At 38.2% G+C, this 15,153-nt stretch overlaps 1 protein-coding gene across 5 annotated transcripts in view; it reads left to right on the top strand.

The window, feature by feature from the left end:
• DYNC1I1 (dynein cytoplasmic 1 intermediate chain 1) overlaps nt 1-15,153 on the top strand; it is a 328,200-nt gene that overhangs the window by 82,569 nt on the left and 230,478 nt on the right. For all 5 annotated transcript variants that reach the window (XM_003921229.4, XM_074379474.1, XM_074379472.1 and 2 more), the window contains one exon: nt 11,650-11,765. In XM_003921229.4, coding sequence (XP_003921278.1) covers nt 11,650-11,765 — 116 coding nt within the window. The remainder of the gene's footprint in view (nt 1-11,649; nt 11,766-15,153) is intronic.

Genomic DNA, 15,153 nt, shown 5'->3' on the forward strand with positions numbered 1-15,153 from the left:
CATGCATGATGCCGTATTGTTCCTGTAGCACATTGGCAATGTATACTTGATATTGAAGACTCTAGGGTTCTCACTGTGTGAGAACACAGTGGGTTTCAATTTGTAGCCTGCAATATTGCCCCCAAACAAAACTGTTAGCCTGTCCTTAAATGCCTTGAAATGTGGTGTTAACTTAGCCTTCTTATGGAATGTCCTTTTAGGCATTGTTTCCAAAATAGGGAGGTTTTATCCATATTGAAGATTTGCTCTGACAAGTGATTTTCCTTTACAATCAGCTTATCTAGAGTTTTTAAAAATTCTTCAGCTGTCTTCACATCAGTACTTGCAGACTCACCCATCACTTTCACATTATGTAATGAATAAAGATTCTTAAATCATTTAAACAACCCAGACTAGCAGTAAATTCAACATCATAGTCACATCTAGTCTTTTCTTTCAATATCACAAACTTTTTGCTTTGACTGTGATCATTATTATCCTGAGAGGGATACAATTCTGTGTCTAGTCTTCAATCCAGGTCATTAGAAGTTTTTTCATATCTCATATAGGCCCTTCTTCAGTATTTGTTTGTCTATTTGCCTTCAGTGAAGTAGATCCTTACACAGACCCCATCACTTTGTTCTTGTTCTTCAGGATCATAGTTGTGGCTGAATGGGACAGGCCTGACTGGTGAGCAGTAGTCATAACTGATTTTCCACCTTTGTAATCCTTAATTACTTTTTTTTTTTTTTTTTGAGATGGAGTTTCGCTCTTGTTACCCAGACTGGAGTGCAATGGCACGATCTCGGCTCACTGCAACCTCCGCCTCCTGGGTTCAGGCAATTCTGCCTCAGCCTCCCGAGTAGCTGGGATTACAGGCACGTGCCACCACGCCCAGCTAATTTTTTTTTTTTTTTTTGTATTTTCAGTGGAGACGGGGTTTCACCATGTTGACCAGGATGGTCTCGATCTCTTGACCTCGTGATCCACCCGCCTCGGCCTCCCAAAGTGCTGGGATTACAGGCTTGAGCCACTGCGCCCGGCCCTTAATTAATTTTAACTTTATTTCCAGGTCAATCACTTGATGTGGCCTCTTACTAGAAACATCAGCAATGGATTTCGTATGCTTAGGGGCCATGATGAACAAAATGACATGAGATTAAGTCAAACACAAGAGAAAATGATACATTTATGAGACACAGTAAACATGAATATGTATGCAGCAGCTGCTAGCGTAACACTGCATACTGTTGTACAGCAAACATTTATTAATAAGTAGAGTACACTCTAAAATAACAATAAAATATGGTAAACACATAAACCAATATCATAGTCATTTATTATTATTAATGTATACTGTATATAATTATATGTGCTATACTTTTATATGACTGGCAGTGTAGTAGGTTTGTAAACACCAATTATTTTGAATCCTTTGTCAGGCAGTTCATATATCTCATTTTCTGTAGGGTCAGTTACAGACACATTGTTTTAACCCCTTGGAAATGGCATGTTTCCTTGATTGTTTTTGATTCTCATGGCCATGCATCAGTGTCTGTGCATTTGAAGGATATACGTGCTTATTTCAGTCTTCACAGGCTAGCTTTGTTTAGTAAGTCCTTTTCATATTCATCTTGTCCAGAGATTCTGGGCAGGGCATCTGGCATGGCTCCAAAGCCCCAATCCACTGGGGCTGATTTGGTTCTGGGGTATGCATGAAGCCTGAAGTGTCTGCAGCAGGCTGGAAGCCCTTGGCAGCTGAAGTCTGCCCATCACTGAGGGCTGTCTGGAATCTGAGGCTGCTGAAGTCTGCATGATAGTGATGTCAATCAGAGAGTGAGTCCACCTTGCAGGGACAAAGCTGGGGGCTACAGGATCCTGCCTGGTACTGGGGCAGGTATTGTAGGCTCAGTTGGCAAGTGCCAGGCTGATGTCTTTTGCCATGGGGACCTGACTAGTAGATTTTACTGTAGTGAGCCTGGTGTTGGGATCCAGGGAAAAGTCCTGTTTTTGCTTCTCTCTCATTCTCTCCAGTTGATAATCACTCTCTTTGTACTGTGCCACCTGGCATTGGTGATGTGGGTAATGTAAAACTGTCCCTTTTGCCCTCTTCAATATGTCTTTTCTTATTATTGTGCTGTACAATCAGGTTCTGTGATTGCTCCGTTGTTTTCCTTAGCTCATGTGAAGGTATGTTTATGCATGATTATTCAAATTAATATTTCTGTGGGAGGACAATTACTGGAGAGTCATATTCTGCCATTTGCTCCACCCTTCTCTTACCTTTCATTCCTGTTTGCTTTTTCATTGGTGTATTCTGTCTCCTCATTCTCTATCCTAAGGATCTGGCATAGTGCTTTACTTACTGTTTGCAGTTGCTTATATGATGTTGACCAAAGTAGTTCCTTTCCCATTCATCCAGGAAACTGTATCCTACCCACATAAAAATAATGTAGAAGGAAGATAATGGCACCATTATCCCTCTTATTCTGAGGGGCTTATCTTTCAGAAACTCAACTGAAGAAATTTTAGAAGTAATGCTAGGAAAACCTATGGCAGCATCTTTAATGTATATTGATGAAATATCCTCATGTGAATAGCAGGACTAAAAGTCAATAGATATTATTTTATCCTTGACCTAAGAATATGAAAATATTCTTTTATTCCTTAGTCTTGACCTACTTTGTCATCTGGCCAAATAATTCTTTGTTTCTGAGAATAGTTTTCTTAGTCCATTTGTGCTATTATAAATAAATACCACAGGCTGGGTAATTTATTAAAAATATGGATTTATTTCTCACAGTTCTGAAGGTTGGGAAGCCCAAGAACAAGATACTGGCATTTGGCGTCTTGTGAGGGCCTTATTGCTGCACCCTCATGTGGCCAGAGGCAAGTGCTATATCCTCACATGGCAGAAGGTAAAAGGGGAAAAAAGGCCTAAGCTAGTTTCTTCTAGCCCTTTTATTAGGCATTAATTAATTCATGAGGGAATAGCCTTCCTGAGGTAATTACTTTCCAAAAGACCCCCCATCTTTTAATACTACAATGGGGTTTAAATTTCAATATAAATTTTGGAGGAGACACATTCCAGCCATAGCAACATCTGTTCTTGGTTTCATCTGCTTGCCTTTCAGGAGTCATTCCTGCTCTAGAAACTTCCTGTTATACTCCTCTCCTATCACCAGATCTAACCAATGTCCCATCAGCATTATAGTGTTCAGTTATTAAACACTCTGAGATTCCTATTCAGACACCATTGCTGAGTGTTATATGTGATTCACAGCTCATGGAATCTCAGGAGTTTCTTCAGTTCCTGAAGTATATTTTAATTCTGGCTCTTCTGCCTCTTGGTACATATTCTTGCATTCTGACACACACACACACACACACACACACACACACACACACGTATGTATATAATATATACATTATGTATACCTTATATATATACATATATATGTATATATGCATATATATGTACATATTATATGTATATATGCATATATATGTACATATTATATATGTATAAATAATTAGTGTCAGAGTAGGTCTATCTTGAAGTTTTATGTTCTAATATTTGTAATATGCATAAAAGGTATAATATTCTCTGATAGCATTTATTTGTGGATTAGCTAGTGGCATTTATTACTAGCTTCAGACATTAAAATGGCAGCCATTTTACCTAGAACTTCTGCGGTCTGAAGCTAGTTCCTAGAACTTCTGCGGTCTGAAGCTAGTTCTCCAATGCTGTCATGTTCCTTTATAAGTCATAGAGGTAGTACAGGTATCTTTTTGCAATTTTTAAACTTTTCTTAAATATGAAGTGCAGAAACATCAAATTATCTGTATATAGTTCCTTGTCAGAAAGCATAGTATCAGAATGTGAACTGTATAGCATCTAACTGATTTAGTGGAATGTTAGTGATGCTCACGCTAGTGGTGGGAGTCATGCGAAGGTGTTCTGAGAGCTTTTATAACCCCTGGGACTCTTGCAGGTGATAGTGTCACACCCTTTGAATCCATCCTTCATCTGTCAGATTTAGCACCTGCTTAGGGCAAGTGGCATCAATGAAAATCAACATTCAAGACAGAAGCTTTTCTCTTTTTTCCTGTTTGATTTTATCTCTAAACATTAAGAAAATTAAGCATGGGAAAACTGGATATCTACCAGCAAAAGAGTGAAGTTGGACCCCTATGTCACACTATATGTAAAAATTAACTCAAAATAGATCACAGACCTAAATGTGAGAGCTAAAACTATAAGACTCTTAGGAGAAAACATAGGTTTAAGTCTTGGTGTCCTTGCATTGGGTAATGATTTTTAAAGATATGTTACCAAAAGCACAAGCAACCAAAGAAAAAATAGATATATTGGATTTCATTAAAATTGAAAATATTTATACTTCAAAATACACCACAAAGAAACTAAAAGACAACTCACAGAATGGATGAAAATATTTGTAATCATATATTTGATAAAGGTCTAGTATCCACAATTATAAACATTTCTTACAACTCAACCATTAAAAAAAAATTTTTTTTAATGGGCAAAAATTCAAATAGGCATATTCTCCACTGAAGATATACAAATGGCCAGTAAGCACAAGAAAAAGACACCTAACATCATTAGCCATCAGAGAAACAATAATCAAAACCAAAGTGAGATACCACTTCATATTCGCTGGGATACTATAATTAAAAAAAAACAGATAATAAAAATTGAGGAGGATGTAAAGCAAGTAGAGCCCTAATACACTACTAGCAGGAATGTAAAGTGGTACAGACACTTTGGAAAATAATTTTGCAGTTTCTCAAAAAGTTAAATATGTAATCACCTGCTATGTGACCCAGAAACTCCATTCCTAGATACGTATTCAAGATAATTGAAACTATCTGTCTATGCAAAAATGTATACAGTTCTCTCTCCACATCCTGTGGTGATTGGTTCCAGGAATTCCACTGTCCCCATTACTAAAATTTGAGTATGCTCAAGTCTTTTATAGAAAGTAGTGTAATATTTGCATATAATCTACATACATCCTCCTGTATAAATTAAAACATCTCTGTATTATAATACTGAATACAATGTAAATGTTACATATATTATTGTTATACTGTATTTTTTTAATTTATATTTTTAAATATTGTGATATTGTTTCTCTTTGAACATTTTTGATCAGCAGTTATTTGAATATGCAGATGTGGAACTCGCAGATTCAGAGGGCCAACTGGACACAAATGTTTGCAGCAGCATTATTCATAATATCCCAAAGTGGAAAAAAACAAAAAGTCTAATAATTGATGAATAGATTAAAAGTAATGTTTAACCATACAATGAAATATTATCCATCAATAAAAAGGACATAACAATACATTCCACAACATTGTTGAATCTTGAAAATATTAAACTAAGTGAAAACAGTGAGACACAAAGGCTACATCTTGTATTTTTCTATTTATTTGAAAGTAAGTAGAAAACATATTATTAGTAGTTGTCAAGGGTTCAGAGAGGAGGGAATGGGGAGTGACTGCCAGTAGGCACAGGATTTTTGAGAGGGTAACTAAAAGGTCGTGTAATTAGATAGTGGTGATGGTTGCACAACTTTGTGAATATACTAATAACCACTAAATTATACAGTTTAAAGAAGGATATTTCATACTGTTAATTTTATTTTAATAAAAGAAAATTAAGGCAGCCTTGATCTTAAGTTTCTGGTCAACCACCTCTGCTACCTCTCCTTATCTTTCATAGCCAGTTCCCCATCCAGTCCTTGACATGTCAAAATTATTTTTCCATTTAAATTTTTTGCCTTTATTTTTCAAGGTAACTAGATAGTATTTTCCTTGAAATCTAGTGGGTTTTCTTTAGGTCTTCACATGTAGGCACAAAAACGTGCCTCTCTTCCTATTTCAGGATGTAGATGCAATTATTTCAGAGGCTAAAGTTCCATTCTTTACAATTCTGAAAGGAATGGAGCTCTTTGCAAAACATGGGGACAAAGCTACAGTGTTCCAGCATAGTAGATAACTCTATGCTTTACAAGAATTTATTCTTCATAGTACTAAAGATAGTACTTAAGGTTTTCATAACATTCCAAAATACTATTCGGGTTTTTCTCAAAATTTCCTTTATCTTTGAAATGAGAGGAGAGCCACTTGGAGTATGTTTATTAGAATTCTATTTGTGATGTACTACATGTTTCTCATGCTTTTGTTTGGGAGTAAGTTTGTATAACCCTAACTTTCTTCAGCTTTAGTAGCCAAAGTAGACCAGGCTTACATCACACTTGGAGCTTCATCTTTTTTAGATAATACAACTTTTTAAGTAGCTAGCAAAGCCACACTAACCTTATTGTGAGTGAATAGACAAAGTGTCAATTGAACCAGAAGTGGAAAGAGGAATGAGGACAGTGATTCATACAATAGAGTTATTTTCTTCTCGTGATTGATAATGTCCAATCTAGGACAAATGGACAGAACATGAGTGGATTGGACTATGCTAGTGGTAAATTGGACATCTTTGCACCCTAAGCAGTGGCAAATAACCTTCTCAAACTTCAAGTAGCTTTATTATTTATTCTCTATTAAGACCTGATTTTTCTTTTCAGAAGAAACATTTTGACTTTTGTGCAATATGGCTTTGCTCAGCCAAGTTGACAGGACAAGGTGAAAAGAAACTCTCGGGGGGAGGTCCAACCCTAGCTCTGGGGAGATGTTGGTTCCATGTCACTTCAGGACAAGACCAGGTCAGCTTGTCAAGGATCTGTGGTTCTACTGCCCAGTCTGGAATTGTCTGCCTGACTTTTTAGTTTTATATCTAGCAAAGATTACTGAGCCAATTTCTTAATATTTTTGTATACTGCAGTCTGCTTTCTACAGCCCTCTTCTCATTTTCTCCCTCATCTTTTTACCTGGCTTGTCTCATAGAACTTTATAAATGAAGTTTGAAAACAACTAGCCTGTTCAGTGGCACAAAAGCCTCTGCAGTAGCCTGGAATCTGATGGCAGGGTGGGAGGCTCAAGTGGGTCTGTTTAAACAATGAAGTTTCCATCTCTCCACTCTAATGTTTCTAAGCCAGTGATACTCAACCCTTAGTGGGCATCAGAATCACCAGAGTAAGGGGTTGCAGGGAAAGTGGGGAAGGCAGATGTGGACACGCTTCTTAAAACAGATTGCCAGACCCCAACCCCAGAATTTCTGATTCAGTGGGTTTGGGATGAGGACTGTGAACTTGCCACTTGGGAGACTGTGAACCATCTCCCAAGCGGTACTGCTGCTGGTGGGGTCAGAGACCACACTTTGGGAATCTCTGCTCTAGGATTTCTCATTTAGTTTTTCTTTGGTCACAATTAATCCAAACATATGAGACTTTATTGTACTGCAAAGTCATATTGAATTGTTTGTTTTTCCGCAGTTATTTAAAGCATTATAGCTCAGTAATTTTAAAGCTTCAATAAACTCCTTTATTTTGGAATATGTTACCAGGGTGAAAATACACTATATGATTTTAAAATGATGCCATGTCAGCCAGGACATAAATAATTTGAATCCCACTAGCCTAGATGTGTATTAGGCTATAGCATCTAGGTTTACATAAGTACAATCTGTGATATTTGCACAATGACAAAATTGCCTAACATGCAATTCTTAGAAGGTATCCCCATCATAAAGCCACACAGGACTATACAGTGACATGTACCAAGGGCTATGGTAGCAGTATCTGGGTGTACAGTGAACAGGGCATGAGCCATGCAGGAGGGATGATAGAGTGGCAGGAAAGGTATCACAGAGTCAGAACTGAGGAGCCAGCATGGAGTTTGTAGCCTAACTAGAAGGCACGGGAACTACAATGGTATGAATCCCACAGTGCTGTCTTCTTTCTCCTTTGCTTAGTTTAACTTAGAGAACATCCCTAAGCAGAAGGTCTTTACTATGAAAGGCTGCCACCTTCTGGTCATTCTTTCTGGACCTGCTAGGGCTGGGAGTGATTGTGTGATACTTAAACTCAGAAACATAATCCTTTCATGATGTCCTGATAATCTAAATCAGGCTACTTCTCATAATTCTTTCTCATGCTTGTAAAATGATCACACATGCTTGGATCTCTATGTTAGATTTTAAGAATTTTGCCTCAATGAGTGGATGGTCATAAGGCATTAGGGAACACGCAGGAGAACAAGGTGTTTTAAGTACAGTTTCAAAGTTTTTTAAGTAGATGGCCCTGGGACTTACTTTTGCATAGAGCTAAGGCCTAATTCTGTCACTACCTTTGTGATTTTGGAAAATTTCTTAACATCGCTTGAACCTCAGTTTTCTTATCTGTAAAATTGGAATATAATATAAAATGTTAATGAGGATAAAAGAAGATGATGTATGAAAAGTGTTTGGCATATTATAAGTCCATGGTTACTAAAACAGCAGGAAAATAGGCACAAAGAATAAAAGCATTTGATATTAATGCAGCTTCATCCATCCAAAGATCATATGGAAAGTTACAGTAATCTACCAGTACCTTCTAAGAAGTGTTCTAAGGAGTTGCTTTAAAATTATAAATTATTTGAGACAGGTTCACCTTCAAGCCAGAAGAACCACAAGGCTATTGGTGTATCAGCTGATCAGTGCGTTGAGAGACTGTCATGATCACAACTCAGCTTTTATTTCTTTTTGATGGCTTGGGTACAGTTGGGACCCTGAACTCATAAACATAGCATTAGTGAAAAAGTGGTTGAAACTTTTCAATAATTATTGAGAAAAGAGAAGATTTTGTTTTAGTGGGATAAACATACTTACTCCACCTACATTTTGAAAATACAAGTTTCAGAGGAAAATAAGTTAAGGAAAAGCAAAGGAACTCTCCCAAACGGCTACATTCTGTCGATGTGCTCATGTAAAGAAATTGGGAGTATGATTTTCATTGTCAGAGATCATCTTACTAATCTTGAGGAATCTTTAATTTAGGACACTCCTAAATCTGCTTTCTCTGATTTTCTTTTTCAACTATAAACATTATTATAATCCTCAAAAAATATAAATTAAAGCAGAGCTGCTTGAGCCAAGAGATGCTTGATATGTACCAGGCACTAAACTAAGTGCTTTATAAGCATTGTCTTCATTCAGTCCTCACAACTCAATGATAAGTACCCATTTTACAGGTAAGAAACATGAAGCTTAGAGAAGTTTGTCACTTGTCCAAAGCTTTCTCCTACCATTCAGCTATAAGTTCAAAGCAGGGCTGTGAACCCAGTTTTAATGAATGCATGACAGGTCTCACCTGCTGATTTCAGTCTACTATGGTGGAGTATCAAATTACACTTCAGCCTCTGGTTGTCCAGCACCTGTTGCTGGTCCTAAATGACATAGGCCTTCTGCTTTCTCATGTTAGCAAGATGCCCTGGAACTCCTGCCTGTAGGTATAGCTACCACTTAACCAGAACTGGAGCTCCCTGGGTCTCATTCAGGTGCCCAGGGAAGTCGAGGGTTTAGGATGATCTCTCTGTGCTGGGGTGGCCTTAATTTGAAGTGAATTACTTTCCACTTCCTTGTTTATAATAAAAACTTATCTACTGGGGCCTCAGAAAGATGCTCTGCACTAGTAAGCTGCGGAGAGGCTTTGCCTCAAGCATGCCTGTGATGTCTCTTCATGTATTCTTCTTTAGATGCTTCAAGAAAGACCCATTTCAGGCAGGAAAACATTCTTTTCTGACCCAAGGAGGTTTTAAAATAATATCTTGAATATCTTACTTTGAAACTTTGAGGCTTTTCCCTCGTTTATTGATTTTGTTTCTGATACGTAGTATGTGCTTTCCCCATTTCTGTGTAGGAGGCTGCAAGGTTTGTCACTTGTGCGAAGCTCAGCCTGGGCCCAGCAGCCTCTCTTGCATTCTGTGGCCTGGAGATCCCAGTGAAATTGGCCCATGCGGCCCAGGCCTGCATGGAGCTTGGGCTGTAGTCACATTCATCTAGACCCACAGAGACAGCCAGCCAGGCTTGTCCTCTAACAAACAAATGTCCAGCATTTGTTTGTTTATTTGCTTGTACCTACTTCGAGCACACTTAGATCTCACCTCAATTGTTTTAGTAACTCATAGACAAGAAGAATTTTTGTTTTCCTACAGTGTTTGGGAAATTGTGTGTGAAAATTCCTAGCTGTGTCATGCATTCTCTCACTTATTCCTATTAATAATAATTTAAAGAAAAATAAGGCTGTGCCATCTGCTGGTAACAATTAAGGACAATAATATGCATAGAGTATACTTCTGTTGCTCCTAGAGAGCTAGAGAATACAGGAATTTGGCTAAATGGGTAGTATATCTTTTTTTCATTTTCTCTCACAGAGACATGCACACTCCATGCCTGGAAATTTTTAGAAATACTGTAGAATATGTCTAATACTAATAATACAACTGTATACTAAAATAACTATATACTAAAAACAATGTTCCAGAAGCTGTTTTAAAATATATGTTTGTAAATTATGTACATATGACTACGTGATATATATGTGGCATATGCATTATGTGTATGCAGTACATATACATTACCCATAACAACCATATTAGAAAGTACCTCTGTCTCCATTTTGCAGATAAGGAAGCTGAGGCACAGAGAACTTAGTGACTTGTTCAAGATGAGACACACACAGCTGTTCAATGGTGGGGCTAGGGTCTATGTATTTAACCACCAGATGATACTATTATACCTCCACTACTGGATGCTTCCTGCATGTCTTAGGAGGCACTTCAGATTTGTACAGCTATTCAAGGACTCACTAGTAAGAACCTTAATTAGGAGTTTTGGTTGGTAGAAAAACATTGGACCAAGACTCATAACCTTTCTTCTACCATTTGTGAGTTGTATATACTTGGGTATATCTCTTAACAGAGTCTCACTATCCTCACCTGTAAAATGGAGCTGATAACATCTATCGACATACTTCATAGAGGTGTCATAAAAACATGTAACATAATGGATCTAAAGACTGCTGAAACCCCTTCAAGTGCTACATAAATATTCAGAAATGGTTTTTTACATGGTCACAGTTAGGTCTAGAATGCTCTTCTAAGGCTTTATCACGCTGAGCCCAGTGCCCCTTTTCACTCATCTGTTCTATATCGGTGTGTCTTTCAAGCAAATTTACATGCTGATCTATGTTAGTTCCTATTCTGCAGAAATGAGAAGTGTTACACTAATTCTTGAAATATAATCCCCTCACTGCTATAATAAGAGAGTGTTACACCATTAAGGAACCCACCTCTCTTTTTTTTTCTCAAATTTGAGAAGCATTACTTTCCCTTTCTCCTTCTTGCCTAAGAAACTAGAATCCTGTATTGTAAGTGAAAGTTCCCTGAATAAATTTTAACCAAGCAGAATCGGGGATGCTCAGAATGGAAGAGGTCTCATGTAAACTGGACCAAGACTTGACTTTTCAGATAAGAAAACTGAGGGTCTTATCTGACATCACCCCGTATATTAGGGCCAACATGGGCCAAGAGCCCACGTGTCCTGACTTCTCTAGCCCAGAGCCAGTTCTGCTTCATGATCCAGCACCTTGCACTCAGAAGCTGAGGGTATTTGCTGTTTGTTTGTTTTAGTGCTTTCTTTATATTACTGATAGCTCTTCTGCAAGGAATGTCTTCCATCTCTAAGCATTTATTTTTTGTTACTTACAGAAGAAGACTCCATAAGCTGGGCGTGTCAAAGGTCACCCAAGTGGATTTTCTGCCGAGGGAAGTAGTGTCTTACTCAAAGGAGACCCAGACTCCTCTTGCCACACATCAGTCTGAAGGTAAACTATGTCTTTGCTTACTTTCCATATTATCTCTGGAGAAAGCACTGGGAAGTAACATCTTTCTTGTTGATTTCCTCTTACCGTAAGAGCTCTTCCTTCTGCCATAAGAGGATACAAATATAGTGACACACTGAAAGCCAAAGGCTTCTCTGAGTTTGAAAGCTATGGAGAAGGAACTCAGTGATACTCTTCCAAATGACCTGGAAACTTTAAATTAGATAAACTAGTGAGGCTTATCTCACTACGTCAAAATTGTGTGAGGAGAACAAAAATCATCAAAGAACAATATAATAGAAACAATTTTATCAATAAGAATACATTGAGCATACATTAGGGATATTAAGCATACATTAAAATTAATCATTTGCATGGGTCAGCAAACTATAGCCTACCACCTGTTCCTAGAAATAACATGTTATTAGAATACAGTCACATCCAACCATTTGTATCTATGGCTACTTTCTTGCTGCAGTGGTAGTGTTGAGTAGTTGTGAAAGAGACCTTATAGCTCACAAAGCCTAAAATCTTTACTTTAACCTGGTCCTTTACAGAAAACCTTTGCTGACCACTGATTTGCTTTGCCAATTGAGGTGACAACACACAAGAGTTTCTGACCACAATTTAGAAGTATTTTCAGATGCAAACTCCACATAAGCGAATGGAAATCGAACTCTGTAACTTCTTTGTGTATGCCAGAAAATATCAAGTGAAAAATTTAATTACAGATATCCGATAATCATAAAAATACACTAAGAGAAGTTGAAGGTGATAAATACTTCCTAGAATTAAAAAGTTATACCAAAGCAAGATTATGCAAAAACAGAAAAGGGAGATGTGTAGACTGAAAATAGGACAAGTAAAAAGTTTCATTGTTAGAGGCTAACGTTGTTGTTATAGCAAAGCAAATCCTCTCTTTACTTTGTAATTTTATTCTTCTATGTGATGAAGAAGATGTTGGAATTCTGGATTCCTTATAGTTATGTAGTAAATATGGACAAAAGCCATGAAGTGCAAAAATGACTGCATTCCCCATTTAGTGATTTACAAGAAATATATAAATTAGTGCAGTTTGGTTTGTGCAAGCTGCAGGTTTTCAGTTTTGCTTCTAAATAAATAATGCCCAAATCAGAATGAATCAGATTCCTTGAAGTCCAGGGTGCCATCAGGCCTTCTGAAAATCGTTCCTCTACAAGCTGTTGTAGGGACAATTCTTTAGTAGCAGGGCTTCCATTTTTCAAGCCCAAGTGAAATGAATTTCAGCAGCAAACAAGTAGCACCCTCTGGTGGTGAGCTTGTAAACCAACCACCGCAACAAAGAGACCTGTTTGTTAACGTGGGTGAAAATACAAAGTTAGGGGGCAGGGGCAGGAGGAGAAAGAAAAGAACAAGAAAAAGAAAATACAAAATTAGAAAAGTCTGTGAGAGTTCACCTACTCTATCCTTGGGCCTTCAGACAAGAACAGGAAGATCGTTAAAAAACATCCTCACCACCCAACCAAAACATTTGTTTGACTTAATTTGCTGCCAGAGGTATTTGCAGAGCTGTAGCTGGAGGCATATTTGTTTAGCCCAAAACTTGACCCATAGCATAAAGTTATACAACTGAAATAGAAGAAGGAGTGAATTATTTTTTAAAATGTGTACTTAAGATATTAGAAGTGGTAAAGAAATATTTACAAGGGAAGATAAATTAAGGATGAAAAGGCATCAGCTCTAGACTTTTAAACTGGAGCACATCAAAAGGAAAAGACTGTACATTCCATTTTATTACTGCAAGGAGAGCTTGGGAGCCCTCATTATGCTGTGGTCCAAGCAGCAGGAAAGGGGGAATTTATTTCTCAGCTATTGGCAGACATTCTTTCTGTTTTGTTCACAAGATCCATCGAGCTTTTTTGTGGTGAAGGGAGTTTAGATGGTTCAAATTCTACAATACAGAACTCAAAGCTAGCTACTGTAGTTTTTGACATTTAAGCAATCCTGGATGGATTTAGACAGAAAAACCTTTCAATATAGGTTCAGTAAACTGCCCCTCACCACAGGTGATGATGCCTTGACCCTTGGCTGCTGGCGGTTGCCCGGCAGTTGAGGGTGCTAGTGCTTGCTTTCACCTGCCGTGGGGAGGTGGTTGACAGGTGAGCTGCATGGAGCAGTGGACAGTTGGCAGTGAGGTTCTACCATGCAGCAGATGTGGGTCGGCTCCAATGTGGGGTTTGAGCCGTGGCAATGTTTTCATAACGACTGTGTCTTTCAGAGTCAGAGAACATCTACTGAATTTGAGGAAATGGTGAGGCTCTTGGGTGGCTAATATTTGAAGCTGTAGCAGATATAACATCCATTTTATCTTGCTCTTGCCCACGATGGAGGAAGGCATGCTGATTATTTTTTGTCATTGTTTGACTGTGGACAGTTTAATGATATTCAAACTAAAGTTCTCAGAGCATTGATTTGTTCTGCCTCTAATGGATTATAGTGCATTAAAATTCTTATGCATTCCCATTTTACTTTTGAAAATGAAGGGGAAGGTATTTTGGATTTGCCCAAGCTTAAGCATCCTTTCTCTACTGTGCACTGTAATGGACATTCTCATCATAGTGGGTGTTAATTTTTGATCATAATGATCTGTTATGAGAAACACTCCAGAGAGTGATATAAACAAGCAAGATTTAAGAATAAAGTCTCCATGAATACTGTTCTTTCAACAAGGCTAGACCTTCCTTCTCTGCAGGGAAAGAAGCAGGATACCTTTGCCCCCAGTATATTTTAAACACATAATTTTATTCCCAAGTAGCAAGAAAGGGGAAAAAATTATGGTCCTTCCCAGGTTACCTCTCCTTTGCCTATTATGACCCCCTCTCTGGGCCAACCATGAGGTCCTGAGCTTAGGGAGCCAGTCTTCTTCTTCTTTATTTTAGTGAGTCAGTGACTGGCTTATAATAAGCACCCAAGAAATGCTGTTGAATGACAAAGATAATAGTAGAGGCCTCTAGCAATATCAAATTCTCTATGCCCTTCCCCGCCCATGCCCCGCCCCCCCCCACTCCCGCCACAACCGCCGGGAGAATGAGAATTTCTTAATTGCTGGAAAGATGCAAGCCACACTGGAGGAAGGAGGAGGAAATTTCTACAACCTAGTGATAGTTGTAAAAAGTTCTCTGATCTTCCTCTCCTCTTCATGGTATCTTACAAGTGGAAGCTTTATGGCCTCATCTTGGCCATCCCCCTCCTGCAATGTCCCTCTCAAAGTTTGTTTTTTTACATCCAGGAAAGACCCAACTATGGATTTTCCAAGGTGCTGTGGTAGGCTTCTGCCACTGTATATTTCCATGTCCTGTGTTTCCTTCTTGGAATGCCCTCTCTCCTGTTTACCTTCCTTCAGGAGTACCTA

This window comes from Saimiri boliviensis, chromosome 10 (assembly GCF_048565385.1).
Source record: "Saimiri boliviensis isolate mSaiBol1 chromosome 10, mSaiBol1.pri, whole genome shotgun sequence".
NCBI classification, from domain to species: Eukaryota; Metazoa; Chordata; class Mammalia; order Primates; family Cebidae; genus Saimiri; species Saimiri boliviensis.